At 36.8% G+C, this 25,736-nt stretch overlaps 1 protein-coding gene across 1 annotated transcript; it reads right to left on the bottom strand.

The window, feature by feature from the left end:
* Positions 1-8,095: 8,095 nt before the first annotated feature.
* On the bottom strand, positions 8,096-25,422 carry LOC144469994 (uncharacterized). Its single transcript, XM_078180751.1, has 10 exons — positions 25,223-25,422; positions 23,706-23,949; positions 23,047-23,205; positions 21,831-22,157; positions 20,673-21,069; positions 19,766-19,988; positions 19,031-19,265; positions 18,176-18,401; positions 17,087-17,426; positions 8,096-16,499 (listed from the first exon to the last, which is right to left on the bottom strand). The coding sequence occupies exons 1-10, from the start codon at positions 25,420-25,422 to the stop codon at positions 9,623-9,625; spliced, it is 9,228 nt and encodes a 3,075-aa protein (XP_078036877.1). The 3' UTR covers positions 8,096-9,622.
* Between the last annotated feature and the right edge of the window lie 314 nt (positions 25,423-25,736).

Below are 25,736 nucleotides of genomic sequence, written 5' to 3' on the forward strand. Positions count from 1 at the left end.
TTGTTCATCATCATCATTTTTATGTATAATACAATTATACAATAACAGTATATCAATATAATTCTTATGCATAATGTAATTATGGTATTTAATCTGTATGTATTCTTCGTTTGTTCTTATTGGAGTATCAATACGTAACAGAAGCAAATCAATGTTCTCAGAACTGACTCGTAAACCAAGATAGCAAATTATACTATGTATCATTGCTTGGTCTCAAGGTTAGGAATTCGGAGCTGTAGAGTTTAATCATAACCAGAGATACAAGCGACCTAAATTCCAATATTAGTTGCTGTTGAAGATTCGTTCCGCAAAGACTTTCCTATAGTACCGCGAAATAAAGTAATTTTCTTACCATATTAACATTACCGTATTAATCAATCTTAAACAGCAAATATTGTCTCTTGATTTCGCACCAAAAAGAGGAAGAAACTCATGGGGCATCCTAATGTCAAAAACCACCGCAGCTTCCACATTAAAACCAATGCAGAATGAGAAACAGCCTCAAGTTATCGATATCTCGTTCGCATAGCTGTGTTATTCAGAATTCAGATAAGTCGACTTAGCGTTTACGTCGAGATTCCGGACGGGTGACCACGTGCATTCTGATCTCAACTTACAAGCGGTAGGCTAACATGATCGGCGAGGAGGTCGATGCGCGCGCGCATGGCTGCATCGCCGTCGGCGGAACGGTACGCCTCGACAGAACACGTGGCCTTGGTAGCAGGAGCTCAGGAATACCAGTTGGCGGTGATAGAACTCCACGTGTCGCATGTGTTCCTGGTGGAAGCGCGGGCTCCTTATTTGGTTGTAGGCGGATGGCATCCTCTCTTTCTCTCCCCCCCCCCCCCCCTTTAACGCGGCGACCCCACCTTTCCTGTTCCCACTACCCGCATTGATTTTATGCATTACTGCATACATTCTGTGCCTGTGTGTATGACACACGCGGCGCATGATGCAGCTAGCACGATGCCACATTGACAATCGTATGCAATGGCATATAGTTTGCATAATCTCGCATACGGTCTGCGTAGTCACTAAATGTGGCAACTGCATGAAGTTCCGCAGTCTATTGATGAACAGTTTAATCGGATTAACGTTAGTTGGGTTTGGCAAAATTGCCTTTCTTAGTCACGATTATTAATTTTAGTTAGCATTTATGATTATCTATTTATTTAGTCAATAGTCATTTCACATATTGAGAATTACTTTTTGTTTTAAAATGATGTTTTACTGCATTTAATTCTAAATGTAGCAAAAATTCTAAGAGCTAATTTTTTACATAAAAATGATCCAATAATTACATAACGACGCTGTATAGACTGCGGCAGATCAATTTCTTTATTTTTTTTTTTTAAGTAGTATTTTATTTATAAATTCCTCTTTATGTATAAATTTGTTTCATATATTGCTAAGATTTTTTCTCGTTAAAATAGGGCCGTGGATGATGCATTTTAAACCATAATTATTTATATGAAATTCCAAAGTAATGTTTCTGAATTTTCTAGTATTGAATGAATTTTTCTGGTAAGTAAAAGATATTATTATACATAAAAACTATTTTCTTAACAAAATACTCAATTTAAAAATAAATTTTCAATGATAACACTATAATAAATTATACAACAACGAGAAAAATAAATTATAAAAAAAAGAAATAAGAAAGAAATCGGTAAATTATGATATAATCCTAAAATAATCCATATAGATTTATAATTTGTAACAATTTCCTTTAATAAAGGTTATTAACAAGTTTCTGATGGCAATATTGTCATAGCACTAACTATAAAATAAAGGAATGAAGTAATCAATCATTTCGACTGGTTTACCAATTTTAATGTCAAGGTTTCGCTTTTATCTACAGCTGTGATACTCAATATAGATAAGTCTACATTTACTGTTTCAAATCTTTATTTACGTCATCGACGCGTACTTGCTTATCTCCTTATCTATCGAGAAGCTTATCTTTCTGCTCTATATCTCGAGTTTTGTTTGAAATTCTTAATCCTTATTAGCACAATCATGTGTCTTTAATTGACCTCTCTTTATCATTTTTGATTGCGGTACATGTTTTAATAATTTCAGGTTATCTACTATCTTGAGAATAAGTGTCAGATGAGGACATATGTACTTCCATCACTCTTATGGAATGAACAAAGATTAATTATTGTAGTAACTATTTTTATTATGTTGAAAATTATTATTATAGGGACCTTTATGTTGATGTTGGCTTAATTGGTTGCAATCTTAAAAATATAATACTATACATATACAATTAAATATTATGATCAACCGAAATACAATTTCTCTGTTCAGTAAAATTATAAATAACAATAATTATTTTTATTATGTTCGAAACTATTATTATAGGGACCATTACGTTGATGTTGGCTTAATTGGTTGCATTTCTAAAAATGTAATACTATTATACTAAAATTTCCGTCAGCAATAATGGTTATCGGTAAGGAGAACAAATTTCCTTCATCAACACTGATTATTGCTAAGGAAAATTAACCTTCATGAATAACAATTACTGATAAGTAAAAAAATGTTTTTCCAAAACTTCTCTGAAAAATGATTTTTAACAAGTTACGTTGTTTTTATACCGACCATACCGGTTCCTACAGAGAGCGTCAAAAAATGCCGGCGTTTTGTGAACGACGTTTCAACAAATTACCGGACAAATATGTGTTTTAAAATACTGTTTGAGGTAATGTGATCTCGAATGTCTGTTTCCATACTTGTGAATCTCACGCACATCCTCGAGTTCGAGTATCACAGCATAGCATGCCCGCAACAACGTGGCCCAAGTGCCGGAATCCAGGCACATAACTCGGTTGGCCCGCGTTTTCGGTGATATCGAACGGGTTCCTCCTGGTCCCCTCTCCCCGGCCCCTTGCCCCCTTCGCCACGGGTTCCGTGGTCCGGAGAACTCTACTTTTGTGATAGTCCCCTGCCGCCCGTGTTGTCCGGCGCGTTGCCGAAATTTCGGGATGATTGATGGCTATTGATGCGCCGGGCCAACCCTTCCCTATACCTGTGGATTTTGCACTGCGAAAACTGCCGGCTGTATTTGTTTTCGCGACAGTACATTATTTCGTCCGTGTGTGAGTGCGTTCGTGTGAACCAGGAGCGAACCCGAGCTTTCCGTGCCCCCAGCCAGTAACGACAATTCTTTTATAATAATGCAAATTTTTGGAATTTATACTGTGCACTCTTTTTCATGATATTTTATAGTTATAATTCGTGCTGTAATTTGAATTGAATTTAAATGAATTTGTGATTTATGATTTTGGAATTTGTACTCTGTATTGTTGTTAATGATGATTTGTACTTTTGTTATTACATGCGTGGGGAGTTTAGAGATTGTAATTTTGTTTCATATTGATGATATTATAAATAGTAGTATTATAAATTTATGTATATTATTTATAGTAATACAATATTGAAATTGCAAATGTATATTATATCGACTGCATCAATTTATAATATTATAGTCTTGTTATTTAACTCTTCTATATTAATGTATACTTTCAGTGTACTATACAGGGTATGGCATAACTGATGCTATAAACTGATGATGAGAAGTAGAATTGGTGTGACATGACCAGACACGACGCTTGATTTCTATTCAGTAGTATTATACAATTTAATTTTCTCGAGAAGGGAGACTTGAAATTAATAAAATTTATTCTATATTTCCGACTTTTCCTTTAACGTAGAATCAACGCTTATATGATTGTTTCGTCCGTTACATAACATCCTGTACATTCGGTGCAATTTACATATATTTCTTACGCAATTGTATAATTCATACAATATATGCAGCGTGTGAATTCGCTGTGTTAATTAATGTCTGTTGATTTATTTCAATTGATTTAACTTTAATTGATGGATGTAATAATTTAAAAGAATAACCTTAATGTAGTTTATTTATTAAAAGACATTAACTAGATTGAAATAGGGAAGACAACCGGATAATATAATAGTATATTACAGTGATTTTTTAAACAATTTAGATTCTTAAACTTCAATGTTTATACAAGTTAAAAATATATATTTAGTATTTATATAACTCGAATATTTATATTCAATATTTATGTCCCTTATTTATATATCTATAATATTTCTATTTATTATTTCTATATCTCGAATATTTATATTCTATGTTTATATATTCATATTTATATTTAGCATTTATATAATTCGAATATTTATATTCAATATTTATACAACTCGAACATCTATATTCAATATTTATATATCTCTAATAAATATAAATATTTGTTAATTCTAAAGTAAATTCTAGATACAAAATAATTTATATAACACTATCTAAATTCTGTCTATAATGATTCCAAACTGCTGCAACATAAAATAATGTTACACTTTAAACAACATTTCCGTACAATTCATACAAGTACTTAACTTTCGTATAACTATTATTATCGATATATTCTACCGCCGTTTTACAACAATCCCTTTTCTTACCACATACTTCAAATCATCCCAATAAAGTTCCAGTTCCCTAACAGATTTTCTCGTATTCCAGCCCAACAATCAAAGTTGCATTCTCGGTGCAGCACCATAAGCGCAATCATTTGGAACGTAAGAAACGCGAGGCCCTTCGACTACGTTTCGACGTAGGTCCGTTCGGTTTTTCGAAGTGTCCCATTAGGGTAGCAAAAGGGATCCTATGCTGTTCGCTGCAAGAGGTGGTATCCGATTTGCACGGTTCAGCGTTGCATGCGGTGCAACATTTTCACCGAACTGCAGCCCGGCGGGAGAAAGGGCGTTCCGGAAGGGAAAGGGAACGGGAAAGGGGGTGGCAGCCGTGGGGAGGGGTAGAACCCAGCGTCTATGAAAAGGTCAAAGGTTCCAGGTGTGTTTGCGTTTCGTGTACTGGTGTTACAGGTGCAGCCTCTTCCGCAGCTCTGCTCGCCGTTGCATCAGCAACATGTGTGTTCTTTATTAACAACAATTAACATTTACCCATTGTTTAAAAACCGATACATCGCATCGGCTATTCGTTTTAATGGGCAGCCGGCTGGCTCCATGATCGTCTTGAACAGCCTACCGAATCGTCGTCGAGGATCCCCGTGAAGTCGTAAAAACCGACCGCCGGATTTTGTTTATTGCATATTTGCAACATACTAAAAATGTTGTAAAACGGACGGGGCGCTGTAACACGATGCCCGAGCTCTGTTACACGAGAGTGTCTATGCATATTATTCTATGTTATAATAATAAAATATAATAATAATTCTTCGCTATCAATCCCTTTGGTCTCTTCGTTTCTTAAGTTCGCTTCCTTTTTGTAACGGCTGCTATAGTATTTATTTATTACATTTCACAAAATGTTTATAATTTATTTAGCAATTTTTATAAGGTCCTGCTGAATTAATGTTATAAAAATCAATCGATAATATTTATTTGACTTCATCGTCGGTTATTACGGGTGTATTAATATGCCACGTGCGTATTGCTAATGATTCTTTCCTTGGAAATCTGCAATTGTTATAAATATTTAATAGATATTTATATATGTAACAATTATTATGCGATATTGTAAATTTCGTTGTGAATAATATTTATTAATACATTTAATTCGGTGAAAATTTAATTCATTGTCGAACGGTCTCCGTTCTTTGTTCCGAATGCGTTTTTCAATGCAAACTTTTACAGAAACTTTTCAAGTATGTCTAGTAATAATTGTTTGCGCAAGTTTCGCGAACTCGATTTACAGCAAATAACCGGTTGATAAGGTTTCGCGATAGTAGGAGAGTATCGACAAAAATTGGTACCACGGTCCCGGTCCTGTAGTTACATGTAACGGCTGGCGCGAGTTACTGTATTATAATTTTCATTACACTACTGAAAATACAGAAAATATCCATACTCCTTTATTCTGTCTAATGAGAATGCACTGGACAACTTTCGTTAACTAATTACGAGCAAATTATATTATACATTAATATACTGACTTATTTTTCATCTGGAATAATCATTTACGTCAATATTTTATAAATTGTTATAAATTGTTTAAATAGTTCTACGGGCTGCGAATTTATTTTTAGGATATACATTTATAAGTTCTTCTATATCAATTAAAATATAACAATATTTGTTTTGAGTTCTTAAAAATGTGCTTAAGTTTAAAACTGCCTAAATTAGTAGTTGAAATAATTAATTTTTATAGTAAATAAGAAGCAGTGCACGTCTTTCTGTTTTTCAGTTCATAAATTTACGAAAAATAATATATTACAATTATATTTTAATATTCAAAAGCGTAAATAAAGAAAAATAGTATATATTTTTATATTCTACAATTAATATATCAGTAAAAAGTATTTATTAAAATTACATCTTATGATTTTCAATTTGCGACCTCGCCCTTACTGGAAAACCTCATTTATTTTTGCAAAATTATTAATAAATAAGAAACAATACATATTTTCAACTTCTCCATGTAATATATCAATAAAAATTGTTTATTAATATTATATTTATTTGTAATATATAGTTTGTAGCCTCGTGTATACTAAGAGAATTGTTTTATTTACGCGAAAACATTAAATGTATCAGCGATACACGTGGCCATCGTGATTCGCGAATCAGCCATTGCCATCGCATATTTCGCACGTCGGCGATTTCGCAGTCGGCGAACCAGCAGGCAACTCCTGTTTTCCCAATCCAAAGATTTACCAGTCTCCGGTTATGTTTGATGCACCATTATGGTCTTGATTACGGTAGGTTAGTTGCATCGGTAACGTCACGTGTCGTCGTAACACGTCATAGAAGTTTGTATCGTTGAGTCTCGTCCGTGTGACACGTGTAAACACACCAAAGGCCACAGTATAATACGCCTACGTCGCTCGGACTGGAACGGAATCAGCGGCCGACGCGGGAACTTGTTTTCGCGTCGGTTCTACAGGTATTCTGTAATAGAGTCGGGAATGTTTTTGTAATAACACAATATAAAATGTTATGTTAATTATAAAATAAAACAGCATGTTAATTTAAAAGGATCAAATAAAATGGTATGTTATTTGTCACCATGCTTTTGGTCACTTTAGAGATAATATTAGTCGAAATATTATCTTAAATAATATGGCATTTTATTGTATAATTATTTGTATGCTTGTGGTCACTTTTGAGTTTACATTATTTAGAATATTATTTTAAAAATCATGTTATCTTATTCTATAATACTGACCTTTCTTGAGATAACATTATTTGAAATATTGTCTTAAATAACGTGGTACTTTATTTTATAATTATTTGCAAGCTTGTGGTCTCTTTTGCGATAACATTATTTGGAATATTATTTTATTCCATAATTACTTCCATGCCTTTGATAACATTTAAAATGACATTATATCAAACATTCTTTCAAATAGCATTATATTGTAATTATTTTAAATAACATGTTTTCTTTTATTTTATAATTATTTCTATGCCTTTAAACGCTTTAAAGATGTCATTATATGAAACATTCTCTCAAATAACATTATATTTTGTTTCATAATTATTTTCAAGCCTGCGATCACTTTTAAGCTATTAAGAGAAATATTGAAAATATCATTTATTAAAATGACAGTAGTATTACAATAATTAAAAATTTTCATTTTCGTATGTTATTTTTCGAAGATTAGAATGAAAATGAAGTTCTCTTTATCAAGAAAAAGAGTACTCAGTGACAAAAGTAAATAAAATGCAACGAAGGCCTAAATTAAATGTATTGCAATAAATGATTCTTGAAAAAAATGTTCATTAAAGTCGAAGAATGATACTGCACATACGTACAATAAATCTAATAGATAAGGTAACAATACGAATAAAATGATAACATATCATCATATTAAATATAATTATCATATTAAATAAGTTTCTTTTACTATATTCACATACCAGTGTATTATTTAATATGATAATATATAAAAATATCGTTTAGTTTATTAAAAAAAAAAGAAGATTACGATAAAAATTGTCAAGAAAATCTCCTGAAAATTGTATAAAAAATTAAATTCAGAATAATATTTAGGGAGTTTTGAAAATGTTGATCTGGTAAAAGAAGTACAATCTCGGATTTTACACGTATATATTTACAACGTAATTATAAATATCGTAGCACTGGAGTTTAACAGTCACAATGAAAAAATTGGTCGTCGTTATTAATTTTTAGTCGTTCATTTTCAGACGGCAGTCGTTAACGTTCTCGAAACTACGTGTCATTCGTTATTAATAAATAAATCAACTACTTTTCACATTCCGATGTATTCGCGTGTAGTGTCTTACTTTAATTCCTATCGCGTAAGAAAAACTAGTTAACAATTAACAAAAGTATTATCAAAGTAACAGCACGTAAAGTTCGTCATTAACCGAATCACCTGAACTATGGAACACACGACGAAATAAATTACTAGTAGTCGGTTAGTTATTATACTATTTCCTTAGATCGTACAACGTCGTTCGTAACAAAATTAATTGAACAAAGTGTATATAAATAGATTCTATTAAACATGTGTACAGCTTTCATGGATGAAACAATGCGATGAATCTGCGATCATAAATCTATTACTATTCGATCTTAATAAAATCCGTTTCTATGGGTATCTACAATAATTGTACGGGGTGTCTTCGAAATCGATTAAGCGGTGATTCTACATGCTGAAAATAATTTCAAAGAATTGTTAACATTTTCTCGAACAAAAACCTGTTATACTCTCTTTCCCAAATACTTTACCACGTACAAATGTTAGCCTGTATTTCGAAGACACCCTGTACAACGAACAAACATTCCAAGATGAACAAATACTCCAAGATACTTCTTATCGTTAATTAGTTATATGTTTCGATTAAGAAATGAACTTTTAAATATTCCGATATGATTATATTGCAGCTTGCAATACGATATATTTATAATATTTAATTACGATATCACCGAATCATAGTTTTCGCTAATTCCAAGTACACATACACATCGTACACTTCTCTCCCTCATAAATATCTAAAGAACCGACCGCAAATGCCATCGGCAAATCCGTATACTACATTTAAAACTTTATGGTGACACCTAACCGGTTTCAACAATTCCAAAAATCTACTTTCAGGACGGTAACTCTGCGTTTTGTGCGTAAAGTGATCATCATCGTAGCAAATTCAATATAAGATAACATTAAAAGATAACGTTCTATCTGCAAACGGGAAAGAATTAATTTATTATATATTTAATAATTTATATATATATTTGAATGATTTTTTAATTAAATTAAGATTTAATTGATATTTGCAAATTAAATATCAATTTAATTTGTAACGTATTATGCATCAATTAAAATAAAATTTGACTAACTCTACAATTCTCCTAAAAGGAGTTGCTTTGCACCCAAAGACCTCATCAATAGAATCGCGTCTTGCTCAAACTTTGCAGCCTCATGTTAGAGATTAAGAAAATGAAACACGCATTCTTGAATTTCGAAACGAAGCGAACTGAATAAATAACAGTTACATAACATGCATAGAACTGAGATCCATCGCCTTAAAATGACCGCTGTCGTATCAACCCCTACAATAAAACCGTCATTTTAAATCGCATCGGAAGTCCCAGCTTCATAGAACGAATTCAAGATGGAGGAGTAGTGCTGTCAGCTCGAAGCTGCGAAGGCGCAGCCTCGCTGTACGCAATATCGAAAACGCTCTTCTTCTCTAGCAGCTGTTGGTGCCTCAGCCTTGCGCCACCTTGCAGGGGTATCGCAATGCCAGAGTCGAAGTCCTCGTCAACACGTTGATGTTCCAGGGTGGGACCAGCTTCGAAGTGCTCGGGAGACAGCTGAGGCGACGGATGCGGAGCCGGCGGCGGATGCAGATAGAATGGCGCCGGCAGTTTCTCGTATTTGTACTCGGAATGCTGCACTAGGTGGTGCTTGGGATCTGCTGGAGCTGCGGCAGGCGGCGATGTTGCGAATATCTGAACGGGAGGATCTTCGTTCTTTCCGCCCTCGGCTTTCCTCAGCTTCCTGCCTTGCCGGACGATGGCCTTCAGCTGCTCGGACTCGACGTTGATCAGCGGCTTGACCCTTCGTTTGCCTCGCGACGAGGCCGCCTCGGCTTGCTCCTTCCTCCTCTCCTCTTTGCTCCTCTGAACTCTCATGCTCCTTCTGAGCCACCTGGGCAGCTGGCTCTCGTCGTCCGACGCCCTCATTTCGGCCCTCCTCCTCTCCATCTCCTCGCGGTTCTTCTTGTACCAGGCCATGTACTTCGGCTGCGCCTTGCTCGTGTCGATCTCGCCGGCCTTGGTCGTGGGCCCGTGCTTCTCTTTGGACGGCGTCGCGTGCTTATCCACGCTGCCCTTCCTCTCCCTAGGTCTCACGGTCGGCTGCTTCTGACGCTGCTCTTCCTCGACCTTCCTCGGTCGACCGCGTTTCAACTGGTCGCTCTCGAACTTCCTGCGAGGCCTGTGGCGAGTCTGCTGCATCTGCTCCTGCAAGTGCAGGGCCTTCTCCTCGGAGGACTCTTCGGAAGAACTCTTCTTCTTTCGCGCGACTGGAAGCCTTCTCTTCTCTACTCCTTTCGCCTTCCTCTCGGGCTTCGGGCTAACAGGCTTGACGGTCTTCGGGACTGGTGGCAGATCTTTGATTCGAGGAGAAGGACTCTTCTCCTTTCTTGCGCTGGAAGATGAACCGTCCGACGCCGACATCGAGCAACCTCCCCGCGTGTCCTCTTTGTCTATCCTCGTATCTAGTTTTGTCACTTGTGCACTAGGGGATGGAGTGTCTTCGTCGCACTCGGTGTCTTCATCCCTCGTTGCCTCGATCCGAGACATTGGAAGACCCTCGTCTCTCACCAGCTCGATGGTTAGCAACGTATCGTCCTCGTCGTCTAGGCTCTGTGGATCAGTGATCTCCATCGCTTGAATAGACTCTATGTTCAGCGACTCCCGACTCCGATGCCTCGGCGTCTGGTACGGTCTCGTGGTTAGCGTCGTCTTCCTGGAAACATCACTCGATGAATCACTGTCGTCTAAATCGTCCTGATGCGTTACTTCGGTAAAAAGAGGCAGGCTTACTTCTGGGTAATCATCCACGACGTATCTTCCCTTCTTCTCCGCTAAATCGTCCTCCTCTTCGTTCGTTTTTCCTTGTTTATCGGTTGGTTCTTCAGCAGCTGCCGCTTCCTGTCTTCTTCTCTCTTCGGACAAGAATGCTGCGATGCTCTCGTCCACTACGATGAAACTCTGCTTGTCGATGAAGCGGTCTAGTTCCGTCTGTTCCTCGGGTCTGGACGTCTTCTTAGAATCCTTCGGGGAGGCTAATAGCAACTTGTCTTTGCTCGCTTCTTCAGACATTGTTTGGTGATCGGTTGCTTGGGACTCGCTGCTTGCTGCGCTTGGAGATTCTTCTTGGTCGTCTTTCTTCAAGGTTGATTCTTTATATATTTTTTCGGATAGTCCTCCAGGCAATGTTTCTTCAAGTAATTTAAATTCTTGTGGCTTTGTATCTAATGCATCTTTTTCGTGGTCTGATATGTCTCTATCTGCTGATACTTCACTGATCAATGTGAAAGCCTTCTCTTTCGTATCTTCGTCTGATTTTCTCGAATCGGTTGGATCACTAGTTGCTCCATCTGATCCACTAACAATCTTATCAACTGCTTCTTTAGCTTCGTGGAATTCATCTGTCTTCTTCGTTCCGTCTTTCTTCATTTGGTCCTGCTCTGTCTGCTGCAGAGATCTAAGCACATCCGAATGAAAGGGTTTATCGATATCGACCGTCGATGTGGAAGGGACTTCAGTATGGTCGTCGATTATACTGCCAGAAGCAGTACTTTCTTTTCTCATTGCTTCACTGCTAGGATCAGCTGACGTTTCAGCTGCCATAGATTTTGTTTCGTTGTCGATGAACTTCATGCTTGCTTGCTTATGGTCTAACAAGTGAACTGCTTCAGCCACTTCTAAAAAAACGCCTTCAGGCTTGCTTGGCTGATGCTTTAATTTTGACTCTTCTTGTGGTGTCTCTTCATGTGGTGTCTCTTTTTGTGCTGTCTCTTCTCGTGGTGTCTCTTCTTGTGATGTCTCTTTTTGTGGTGACTCTTCTTTTATTGTCTCCTCAACAACGATTGGTGCTTCCGTAACACTTTCTTCTTTAATAGCTTGTTCTTCAGGTCGAGGTTCCAAAGAATCCTCTTGCTTGCTCGCTGCTGTGTCATCAAACGTTCTTGGACTACTATCTTCATCCGTTTTATCTTTGGGAAGGTCACTCTTTTCTTCACTGATCAATTCTTGATATTTAACTGTCGATACATCTGTCATACGTTCATCTTTCTCATCGCTGTGATCAGCAGCTGCTTTCATCTCTCTTCCCTTCTCTTCATCGTCAACTCCTGGTTTCTCACCCGAAAGAATCATTTCATGCTCATCACTTACGTCTCCCCGTTTTTTAACCACTTCCTCTGCTGTTAAGTATTTTTCTTTACCTTCATCTGCCACGATTTGTTCCTTTTCACTGACTTTATCAATCTGAATGTCTTCCGAAGCAGCTTCTTCCTTTCCATCAGAAGCTGCTGCCTTCTCTAAAAAAGTATGATCTTCATCGGTACTCTTATGTTTATCGGTCTCACTGGGAGTAGCTTCTTCTTCTTTGCTTGGAGGAATTGTTTTCTCTTTGCTTGGAGGAATTGTTTTTTCTTTGCTTGGAGAAATTGTTTTCTCTTTGCTTGGTGAAATGGTTTCCTCTTTGCTAGTCACGTGGTCATCGATTCTATCTACAACAGGTTCTTTTTCGTCACCTTTAGTCATTTCTCCAGTTTCGGGTTTAGTTTCTTTCTCACTCGAACCGGTATCATGTGGCTTGGTAGCTATTGGAGACTCCTTCCGGTCAGGTACGTCTCCCTTGTCAGGTAAGACAGTTTCCTTATCAGCCAAATGAGCGTCTATTGTTTTAATATCGGACTCTGTGTCTTTTTCGCTTTCGGCTTGACGATCCCCTGTCTTACCACTCTTCTCTTTGTCCTCCTGGACTTTTTCTTCTTCTGAAACTTTTAATTGGTCATCGAGTCCAATCTTCGAATCTTCGTCTTTGCCTTCTTCTTCTTTTTTACCTACAGTTTCTTCTTTATCTTTAATCTCAAAGTCCTCCGCTGCAGTTTCAGCTTCATCTCTCCTTTCTGTTTCTCCAGTTTCACCTAAACTATCTATCTTATGTTTTTCTTCATGTTGAGGTTTTTCCTCTTTCTCAAGTTCCTTTGCGTCATGACTCACACCACTCTTCACAGTCATCTCGTCTATCAATCCAAAGTGTGTTTCAATGACTCCTTTACCTGCGTCTGCTAGCTCAGTTTTACTAACAGTTGGCATTTCTATTATCTCTTTCTTTTCTTCCGTCTTCTCTACATCATGCTTCTCTTCGGCATCTTTTCTCAAATCTAGTCTCTCATCGCCTTCTTTATCCAATTTTAATAACCTCGATACATCTTTTTCCACGTCTACTTTCTCTGCAACTTTAGGCACCTCTGTCACTTCATCAATTTTTCCAACGTCTTCAATTACCCTTCCTGTTACTTCCACAATTCTCTTGTCTGCAGTATCACTATCGAGTTTCGTCACAATGTTCTCATCGCTTCGCGGCTTCATTTCTCCCGACGATTCGTCCTTGCTTTCGCGTACTTGCGACGCATCTGTAACAACCGGAATTATAATCCCCTTGCTCTCGCCGACTTCACTTGTCCGTTCATCCTTTCGTACCCTATCTTTGCTACTTACATCCGTGACTCTCGTGACATCGGTTAGCTTTTCGGGTTCCCCGACGCTTGGCTTTTCCGGGAACACTGCGACAAACGGTGCCATACCTTCCTCAAACGCAACTGCGATCACAGCCTCTTTCAGCTTCTCCGTCTCGCGAAGATCAGGGATCGACATTGATTTGTCGTCTTCGAAAGTCGCAAAGTCTTCCATCGTTCTTTGCTCGGTCTCATGATCTTCCTTCGTCCCCTTTCGAATTGATTCCTCTTTCCACAGCGTCATACCTTTATCAAATACTTCGGCTGCAATCGCTGCTTCCTTCAGTTTCTCCGTCGCTTCGTGAACGGAAGAACTTTTGCATGCTTTCGTTGGTTCCTCATCTTTGAGAATTCCAGAATCCCTTCTCATTTTATCCACGGTTGCGTCTTCTTCCTTCTTCGTCGACTTTTCAGCTTCTACTCCATATCTGCTAAATTGCACCATGCCTTTGGACGCATCTTCGATGGCAGTCTCCTTCAGTTTCGCGTCGCTTGCATCAGCGATTTTCGATACCCTCTTTGCCTCGCGAGTTTGTAAGCTCTCTGTATCCTCCGCCACCCTTTTTCCAGCTGCGTCTTCCTCCTTCCTGACCCACTTTTCAGTCGACTGCCTTGCTACTACTGTTCCATTCTTCATCAGCACCTTCTTTTCAGGACTGAGAACTTTCTCACCGTGTTTTTCCTTTTTCGTCGCTTCCTTCTCTACGTGACTAGTCTGCTGCTTCGTGCTCTCCACCTTCGTTTGATCCACGAAATCATCGCTGAATCTCTGGATCACCTTCTCCACGACCGACTTGCCAGTGGCCCTCGCCTCTGTCCCTGACGAATCGAAGCTACTCTTCTTATCTACACTGGTTAGATTTAACTTTTTAGCATCCATTTGGTCCGAAGCGCTGGACTCTTCAACGACGCGATCCTTCTTGGCTAACGAGGCCAGCTTCGGCGCTCTGACCGTCGTCTTCGTGGCTTTCAAAGTCTCTTTCCGCTTCTCAACGTCCTCTTCAGCCACCTGTTTTGTTGTGTCTTGTTTTCCGTGCGTCTGACGCTTCGCTTTCTGCGCGGCGGCAGCCTGCTTCTTCGCGGCTTCCTGCCGAGGCTTGCTCTGCTTCTTGCTCTTCTCGAACAGCTCGTCGAACTCCGAGCTGCCCGTGCTCATAACGTTCGACTGCTGATACCTCAGCTTCTGCTTGGTCTTCGCAATAGCGGTCTCCTTCTTCTGCTTCACCTTCTGCTCGGTCTTCGCCGTTTCGCTCGTCTTCGCCGCGTCCGGCTTCTTCGCCGCCTTCTGACCCGACTCCTTCTTCGTCTCCGGCTTCTCCTGGCTGGTGCTGTCGCTGCCAGTGCTCTCCTGGAACTTCTTCTCCCCCAGCTTGCTGAACTTCTTCGTCAGCATGGTGAACTCCTTCTCCAGGATCCTGAAGCTCGGCTTTATCGAGCCCTCCGACTTCTTCGCGCTCTGCGACTTCATCTCCTTCTTCGGACTCTTCTCCGCCCGCTTGTCCCGCTTCACTTTGACGTCGGGAGACGACAACGACTCGGTGCCGTTCATTTTCTGATCGTCGCTCAGGTCCTCGCAGCTCTTCGCGCCGAAGGCTTGTTTCTTTTTTCTCAGCTCCATCGAGGAGGACGAGTCGTTCTCCGTGTCGTTCAGTATCTTGTAGCTGATGCCGGACTGCTCCGATTTTCGGTGCTTGGCCTTGTCCTCGTCGGGCTGGTAGGAGGCCCCGTTGCCGTTCAGAGAATCCGAGATCTCTCGAAGCACGTCCGGTTCTAAAGAGATCTTTCTGTCCTCCTTTACCTCTCTCATCTTCCTCTGCAGGATGCTCAGATGTTTATCAAAGCAAGGACTGCTCTTCTCGTCGATCGGCGACTTCATCCACAAGGTACGCGTTCTTTTCCAGTCCCCGTCGCCGTACTTCTTCCTCGACTTCAGCTTCTTCCGGTGTCTAGAGTCCTCGTCCGATTCGTCGTTGTCGCTCCTGCTTCTGACATGACGATCCGTTTGCGTCGCCGCTGTCCTGTCCGTCTGGGTAGCAATTGCCACCTGGCCAGGGAGACTTTGGGTCTCCAAGTAGCTAGCAGAGTCCAGCAGCCCGCCATCTAGGTGCCGGTTGTCCCGTTTCAGTAGTATCCGAGCTAGCAGCGCCTTTTGTCTTGCCAGCTCTAAATCGGTGAAAGAGTACTGCGTTTTGCTAGCTTGTTCCTTGGACATCGAAACTCTCTCGCTGCCCATCGCCTCGGTGCTCATGCCCTCCTGCTTCTCCTGCCTCAAGGGCTCCCCGATCTGAGAGCCCTTCCCAGTCTTCTGCGAATCGTAGTCACCGTGATCGATCACCAGCCTCTGAATGGTGGGCCCTATCTCCTCGATGTGCTGCCTGTGTCCTCCTAGTTCCAGTCTGTCCGGGATCAAGATAATCTCTGGCTGCTGCTGGAACATGTCTTTCGTTCGCTGATGCGTCTCCATCATTCGAGCTGCTTCCACGTCTTGCATCGGCATGTCCGGTCGGACTTTCTGGTCTTCTATGAACCTCTGCAGGATTATGTCTTTGCCGTCGACGATTAACGTTGTCGGACAGTGGTGGCGGTGATGGTGATGGCTCGCTGTCGGGTCGTCGAGTTCTCCTCTGGTCACCAGACGAAGCACCTCCGCGTTTCCTTCGCGGTAGAAATGCTGCTCCCTTACCGAGGCGTCGCCCATTGGCGGCTCCATGTATCTGGGACCGGACCTGGAGCAATTTTCATCTTGAATCGAAGATAGTTTACGTGTTAATGTTACATAACTTTGAATAATATGTCAAGTTTGTTGTGAGGATAGAATTTAGCTTGGATTGTAAATTAAGTATAAAGATTCGTAATAGGTGTGCAATGAGTTCATCTTTTTGTTTATACAGAAAGTTAGGAAATTAGGGATTTCTAAGGTTATTTGAAGCAACTTTGTCTTTTACAAAAATTTTCTGCCAGGCTTCGTTTACGAGTTATTAACAAAAAACTCTAACTAATGAGAGGCTAGATCATTTTCACAAATACTATCCCTTAAGTATTCTGTTGGCACTGCGTTTAAATTCATTTTATAATACAAGAATTCTGCTGCAACATTCGAAAGCCTCGTTAGAAATCTATAAACGTCTGCTGTATTGTTAATCTTCGCGCGGCGGGTCATCGTTGACCCAGAACTTGAACGTAGCGAAGCAGCGACAACGTAAATTATGCGTTTTCTTTTTAAACAAACTCGTTGGACAACATTCGGTACTAAAAAGTTCATACCCGTGAAATAGAGATCACTGTTTTTTTATCATTGATGATTGTTTTTTACCTTTGCCTGTATCCTTGACGCTGGGTGTCCGACTCCCTCTCCATTTCGTGTCGTTGCAGAGAATCCATTTCTGGCATGTCGTAACCCCTTTGCTTCTGTCCTTCCATCTCCTCCATATACATTCTATCGTGCTCGTCCATCCGCATTTTTCTAGAATGATCGTAGGAACCGGCATCCCCTAATCTATGAGCATCGTGATTCAAGTGAACGTCATTCGGCGGAGCGGATATGTAAGCAACGTCGCCGGGTAGAGAACAATTCTTAACGTTTCTTTTGTTGAACTGCCAGTTTCGTCTTGTTGGATCGGCGCTCCATGCTTGTTTCCTTCCGTTCCATGATACTAAAATTACGTAGGTTGCAAATTTTGTGTTAACTAATTTTTGTCGTGTTAATACTTTACCGATCGGTTATTCGACGGTAAACATTTTCATGTTATCATAGCGTTAGCATTAAGCAATATTTATTTTATCTATTTTATTAATCGTGAAAGGTATCTGATATTTTAAATATTATATAATAATACCTTAATAATAGATAGCGAATTGTCAGCTACCATGACAACCGATTTATAGGCTACCAGTCGGTAAAGTGTTAACTAACATTTTTCGACATCGATGGCAACGCTAATTTTTTGTCTACTATGATTGCCAAAAATTGGAGACAAATTTTATGACGAAAAGATTGCAGATTTTTATGGAAAGTATATATTTGTCTACATCGATTGTAAAAATAAGAGCCCAATTTTGTAACAATTAGGTAACAAATATTAATGTAAAGTAAACATTTATCTCCATCAGTTGCCAGAAATAAAAGTCGAATTTTATGAGACCTAGATTAGAGATTTCTATGCAAAGTAAATATCTGCCTACAACAATAGCCGAAAATAGAGATTAAAATTTTATGGTAAGTTGATTGCAAAATTTTATGCAAAATAAAGACATCTGTCTACATTAAATGCCGAAGGTATAAGTTAAATAAACTAGAAAGTGATAGATCAGTGCATTATTCCAATATGCCAACTGTGAAGTCGATTTAAGAGCTAATTTTATAAAATTAATTTTGACCATATATTATATTAATGTTAATTACCTTCTGCCGTTCCTGCCGGTTGTCTATGGAGATGACGTTTCGGCCTGCCGTCTGATCTGACAACGAGAGTTTCCGAAGAATGCACTCGTCTTTTTCTAGGTGCCATATAAAATGGACAACCAGGGCAAATGCAGCACGTGATCAAGATGGCGATGGCTAATAGCATGAGCAAGCCCAAAATAATTAACAGCCATAACAAGAGCTTGTTTTCTGCTTTGTAAACCGTCTGAAAACAGTCACTTTCGTACTATGCATTGTGGTACATAATTTAAGACAGAATAATTCGTGAAATTAAGACACAATAATAAGTAGTAATTATTAATCAGAATTAAACTAGAATAATAATTAATAGAATAAAAATTTTGAATTATGATTTATTTTAATAAAATAAAAATTTTGAATTATGTTTTACTTTAATAAAATAAAAATGATCGATAATGATTAACAATAACAATATTTAATAAGATTAATCCTTTACAACTCCGATGTCACCGATACAACGACAATAAGTTATTATTATTAGGTTCTTGAATGTAATATACATGAATAAAAACACGAAACTTTTCATTTGCTAATTGTTATAAAATTCTACAGTAGTATAATAATTTTTATTTCAATTCAACTCTGTATGTAACCTAACAATTAAATTCATATGTTACAATAATTCTCTTTGGTTAATCTTATTATTGTCTATCTGATCAAATTTATAAAATATAATTATTGGAATGATTAATAGAGAAAAATATAATTTTTATAGATAGTTTTTTATATAAGTATTTGTACCTTTTGTTAATTAATTTTATTAACTATTTTGATTAGTAATAGACGCTGGGAAATTATTATATTTACACTTACCACTTCCTCGCTGTGTACATTGGTAACGGTGTTGTTAACGACGGTTGTTTGGCCATTAGTACCATGGGTGTTACCATTGACGGGTGTATTCGTGTCAGGTGTATTCACCGTCGTCTCGGCGTCCGTGCCATTAATGATCCCCACGCCATTAGCTGCTAAAATTTCGCGAATTTTTTCCACGTCCACCAGCGGCGTGCCTGGTTCGATTTGCTCGACGAGTGCTACGACAATGCTTCTGAGAAAGAAAAATGAATATTATTAATAATAAATCATATTATATTATGTTAATATTATTAATAAATTATACTATATTAATATTAGTAACAATAAATTATATTATATTAATAATATTTAAGTCTTATTCTTCAAGTATTAATAATATTAGTAATAATTTATCACTACGCCGATGATAAACAGAAATTGAGCAAAGAGGAAAACTTGAAAAGTATCAATCTGAGAAATATACAGAGTGTCACTGAAATCGTGGTGCAAGCTTTCTGTGTATACATTCACGCTATAGTCATTGAAATACATTGTTCGACAAAAATTCTGTCCATTTATTATACGCAATATTTATATCTTTTCCTTAGAAAAATTAACTCCAAGAATTTAACTTGATTTTATCAAAAGATTTTACTGCAAACAACTTCAAAAAATTAACTTGAAAAATATATTTTACATTGTCCATTATAAAGAAATTAAATAATTCTAATTAGTATAATATATTATACTAACTTTTTGCCTTCACCGGGTAGAGTCGTGCTGCCAGTATTATTCTGTGGGATAAATGGTCGAATTTCTAATATAGTTACACGACCGCCAGTAATCGTCGACAAAGTCTCAGCAGTCTTCGTCGAATTTGGCTGTTCACCAGGTACCACGAACATCATTACGCGAGCCTCCATTGCTGTTCCGCTGAGAATACGAATCTCTGTTTCGCTCGAAAGATGCGGGATACCTGAAACAGTGTCGATTTGCAAATGTCTCGCTGAACCTTCAAGATAAAACATCGATTGCAGTCATTACTTTTAAAGTCGAAATTAGAATGGTCTGTATTACTTTATATTACATGTTGAATGAAAATTTAATTGAAAATTTCGATTCAAATTTATAGAAAATTAGCTGAGGTGAATTGATCAAAAATTATATTTTATAATAATATAAAATGTGGTACATTTTCTGTTCTTCGAATATATTTGGCAATATTCCACTATATTCTGTGTAGGATTAATTAATCTGAATTGGAGTAGTATATTGATTATAAAATAAATTTTATATTATAATATATTACTATAATACATACTATAATATAGCTACTACAAACTATTACTATATTATAATATATTACTATAATATATTACCATATATATTACTAATATGTTACTATGTTCTATATTATAATATAAGATACATTATATGTTATATTATAATATATACATGTATTTTGTAATAGAATACATTTGGCTATATTTCACTATACTGTATGTATTATTAATTAATTTAAATTAAAGAAGTACACTGATTGCAAACAATGTTTCATAATAATATAAAATATTTGTTTTAATTCGTCACGATATAAATAGAATTTTTTAATAACATTTCGCAGCGAAATGGCTGTTCTTAATGAATGTTCGAACTATACCTAAATCGTACGCCCTGGCAGTGAGAGTGTACAATGCATTTGTCTGATCACGTTTCCGTCTACTAATTTTCATCCTCGCCTTCGTCGCGTTTGCTTCGTCTCCAAGTGTCGAAAGAGTTTTATTTCGACTCCTCTCTGCCGGCACGCTTTCGACCACATCAGAGTAGTCATTTAGCGTAATTCCCGGTGATTTCTTTTGATTGTTCGTTAACTTGGTTCCACCTTTCTTAGCGAACGCGTCGTACGCGCTTTGTTTCTTTCGCCTGATCTTCGTCAGCGGCGATCGAAGTATCAATTCACCGCTGGTCTCGTTCAAATAGAATTTATTCTCGTAATTGCCATGAGTTATCTCGTATCTAACTATGTTGTTCGGCGGCTCAGCGTCCGCGTCTTCAGCCTGCAACGTTTTCAATATTATTTATTTAATTTTCTAATTTGTCGACTACGAACTTTATTCCTTCAAAATAGTATTGACGCGGCGAAATATTCAACAATGAAGGCAGTGAAGGTTATGTCAAATGTTTTTATGTTACTAAAGATTCTTGTTACATTTTTTATAATTTTTTAAAGATTATTAACACTTGAATTTTGGTTATTGGTTGATTTTTTATTCAGTGTATTTAAATCGTCGCTTAATTACTTAATCCTTGGCAACGAAATAAACGAAGCGAATTATTACTAAATGATGAACAATTGAAAAATTTCCAGATAAATAAATATATTATAATTAATTAAGTTATATATATGTATATATTTTCCACTGTTCTTAAGGTAGTAGAAGTTTGCTTCGTTTATTTTGTCGTTAAAAATTAAGTAATTAAACGATGATTATATATATTTTTTATTATAATATATTAAGCGTTAAACAAATAATACGATAATTATCTCAAAAAAGGATTGATTTATTTAATATCTGCATTTTTTATTACAATTTCAATTTTAAGAATCTATTCTTTAATTTTTTATAAATTCATTGCTAAAGCTCGGAATATTTATATATTAATATTTATATAGTTGTAAAAATGATTCATCGTTCTAGTGTTAAAAGAAATCAATTTTCAATTAACTTTCGCCTCATACAATTAAAACAAATAATTTCTACTTTTCATAAAGATTCGCAGTATGTTAATTCATTATTAATTGAGAGAAACAATGCACCTTAACAAACGCCGGCGAGGTGAAGTTCGTTAAGTCCGTGTTTAGCATAAACTCGTATATGCTTCTGTCGAATATCGGCGGGTTGTCATTGACATCCAGCAGATTAACAATCAGAGGAACAATTCCAGTATTTCCGGTGCCATTCGTGTCTCGTGCCTCTATGGTTAATTCGAGTCGCGCAGCGATCTCTCGATCCAAGGAAGATCCCATGTCGACTGTAATTAATCCCGTGTTTGGATCTATGACAAAGCCTTTGCTACCTTCGCCGGTTATGCCGGTGTAGCGAATGTCACCGTAAGTTCCCGTGTCTATATCTGTGGCATGAACCTGTACCGATAATTATTTATTAATAAATGTTATTAATAATTATTATTTATTAATAAGAATTTTTAACTCAATCATTTTGAATTTTTTCAATAGCTTAATCACTCAATAGCTCCATATTCAATAATTTAATCATTCGATAATTCAATAAATCAATAGTACAGTAGTTAAATAAATTAATATCTTAATTGGTCAATAGTTCAATAACTAAATATTTGAGTAACTTAATAAGTCTGTAACTCAATAGTTCACTAACTCAATAGCACAATATTTTAGTAACTCAATTTTTCAACGAATTGATAACTGAATAGTTCAATAGCTCACTAACTCAATATCTCAATAATTTAATATCTCAATTATAACTTAATAATTTAATAATTTAATAGTTCAATAACTCAATATCTCAATTATTATTTAATATCTCAATAATAACTTAATAACTCAAAGTCTCCATAGCTGAATAACTAAACAACTCAATAATGGAGTAACTGATGCAAACTAACTTGCATAATGTTTTCATTTTTATAACAGTATCATAATTGCATTGTATTTTTAACTCAATTGCATGTCCAACTTAGTCAAGATGTTTCTACATTTTATAAAATGTTTGAAAACATCGTTTATAATCTATTAGTTTTCATGTTTTCAATGCTATTAAAATATACACTTCGTCTGAGTACACCATAATTAATAAGAAATAATAAATCTTATTCTGTAGTAATTTTTCCATATTTTGAGAATGTTATGTACCTATGTAATTAGTTATAAAAAATAGATGAAACTTCATTATTCAAGGCAACATCGAATTAAGTAACAAAACTATAATTTAAGTTTAAAATGTTGTAGCTTGAGTGCACATATTGTCAGCTTGAAATCAGAGAATAAATTGCACCTGTATCACTCGAGATCCCACAGTGACATTTTCGGACAGCGTTACCTCGTACATTTTCTGTTCGAACACCGGCGGATTGTCATTAACGTCTCTTAAAAATATCGTCACTGGCACTGACGCAGATAAATTCGTCGCGGGACCAACTTCTTGAGCAACAATCTGCGTTAAACAGAAATAACAATTATGAAACAGTACGATAGAAAATTTTCAAACGGTAAAAATAAATAATAAACCTCGAAGGCTTATAGTATATAATTTATAGTTTATTTATTATGGTTTATTATTTTTTTATACTGTTATATTGCAAAAATAAAATATATTAGACGAATTAGATATATATGTATATTTATAATTATTATTTATCATATATATAATACATACTTAATATATAATTAAATGAACTACAAATTATAAACTATAACTCTTGAAGGTTTCTAAGTTATTTTAACTTAAAAATTTTAATGTCACATATTAATATTATGTCTGATAAAAACAAATAAATTATAAATCTATCTACGAAATTTATTTTTATATATATATATTAAGTCATCTAATATATTTTATTTTTGCATTATAACAGTTGCTTCTCAAGCAACAAAATTTGTTAATTTGAGTCTACTCATTAGGGCTACCATTTTGTAGGAATTTGTTTAAATTACCTTAAAAGTTAAAGCTTTGTACAGTTCATAATCAATGAGCGTGTTATCGCGAACGATAACAATGAAATCGGCAGTTCTTTCTGCAACAGTCGGATTGATCTCGAAGGTGCCATTATTATTCTCCAGCTTCAACGCGAACACACCAGCCTTTCCAATATCTTCGTCTTTCACTCTGGTCGTATATTGATCGCCAAAGTTTATCACAGTGCCGGGATCCAGATTCTCGTCGATCGTAGCAACATAACTAGCGTAAAACAAGAAATGTCACATTTACATCGTTTCTATACTTCGAACACAAAATTACGTTTCATTTCAAAATACAACTATTATTCAATTTTATTTTTTTACAACTTTATAGTATCGACTATAAATAACGTAATTCACGAGTACGTGACAAAAGTATTTGTACAAATCCAAAAGTTAGTTTTTAAACTAGTGCATTGAGTATTTATATCTTTGTATGCGATCTGCAAAGTGCAAATAATTGATACTTTAAATATTAATTTTGCAGTCTTTGATTTACCAAATCACTTGCTTTAGTTTATACCGTGTGTGTGTGGTTTCTAAGTTAGCAATTAATGTTTTAAATTATATTGTTCTAAAACTGATATATGATTAATAAATTTTTATAGTGTGGTACGGTTATTTACACGTATTTCGGATAGTTAAAACATTACCTAGCACTTTTCTATGAAAAGGTTGAGCACTGCGAGACCTTATCTCAACTGGCAACAATAAAGAATAACTGTCGGAGGAAAACGAGATAAATAAACATAAAAAAAATTTTATTCTGGTTAATTTTCCACCTACTTTCATGATTATAACATGAATGAATAACCGAGATTCTTCTGATTAAAATGAGCCCAAACACGATGCAAATCGGACTAGGTTTGTCGGAAAGCTTATTATTATACAGGGTGAGTCATATCATTTTCAAACTATTAAATAACTTCAAATTCTTGGATCTTGAAAAGTCGAAGGCCGCTCTAGATAAAAGAATCTCCACTTATCTTTGGAATTATGTATTAAACAATTTTTCATAGAAAGCCTAATTAAGAAGTTACTTGAGAAGTAGAAGTTTAATGAGTCACCCTGTAGATTGCTTATCAATCAATCCGAGAATAGTTTAAATTAATCCGATTTATATCGTGTTTGGGCTCATTTTAATCAGAAAAATCTCAGCTATCTATAAATGGTACAATTATGAAGGTAAAACAACAAATAACAAAAACGTCATTTTTCTTAATAAATAAATTTCACCTGAATAAATAATTTCACATTAATAAACAAATGAAGAAAATAAGATAAGATTTACTTTGTCAAATTGTGTTAAGGTCAGTGCTTGGAAGTGAAAGGAATTCGGTACGTTTAAATTTACACGTGGCTCCCAGATCCGTGTAAATTTAACCGTACGCTTCTGTATTCAATAAAATTCGCTCGAAAAATGCATTCCACATCGCAATAGAGAAGAGCATCGACAAGAATCGAAATGCAAGTTTTGATTTTCAGGTACCAACTTATCACTTTCGAAATATGGCGGCGTGTTGCCCGGTTCGCCAAGAAGAAAGCCGACATCGACAACCGTCGCCTGTGCCGGTGGCTCGTCCCTGCTCCTTCGCAGTTCTTCGGCGACCACTGTGAGGACTACCGGCGCGCCGACGTGCGTAATTTGTGTCAGCTCTTCCAACGGTCTGGCAAGCGTGATCTCACCTAACATTGGAAATTAGAAGCTTCGATTATTCGAACGATTGCGCATAGTAAACTGGTATCGCATGACCGGGATTAATTTTCCACAGAATGCCAGACGTCCTTTTCGAGATAAGTTCTCTTCCGGATCTCGCGCCATTAAATTACTTTTATTATGAATAAAACATCCCGGTCAATGATCTCGGTTGCGTATATTACGTGCGAACTGTGCACGACGGTGTTACGAATTTAGCATAATACATCACGGAAAGGAACTGGCATCGCTACCTTTCCGGACAACGGCTTTTTGCCGAAGCGGCAAATCCTGTGGCAAAAACCCAGTTA

The sequence above is a fragment of the Augochlora pura genome, chromosome 5 (assembly GCF_028453695.1).
Source record: "Augochlora pura isolate Apur16 chromosome 5, APUR_v2.2.1, whole genome shotgun sequence".
NCBI classification, from domain to species: domain Eukaryota; kingdom Metazoa; phylum Arthropoda; class Insecta; order Hymenoptera; family Halictidae; genus Augochlora; species Augochlora pura.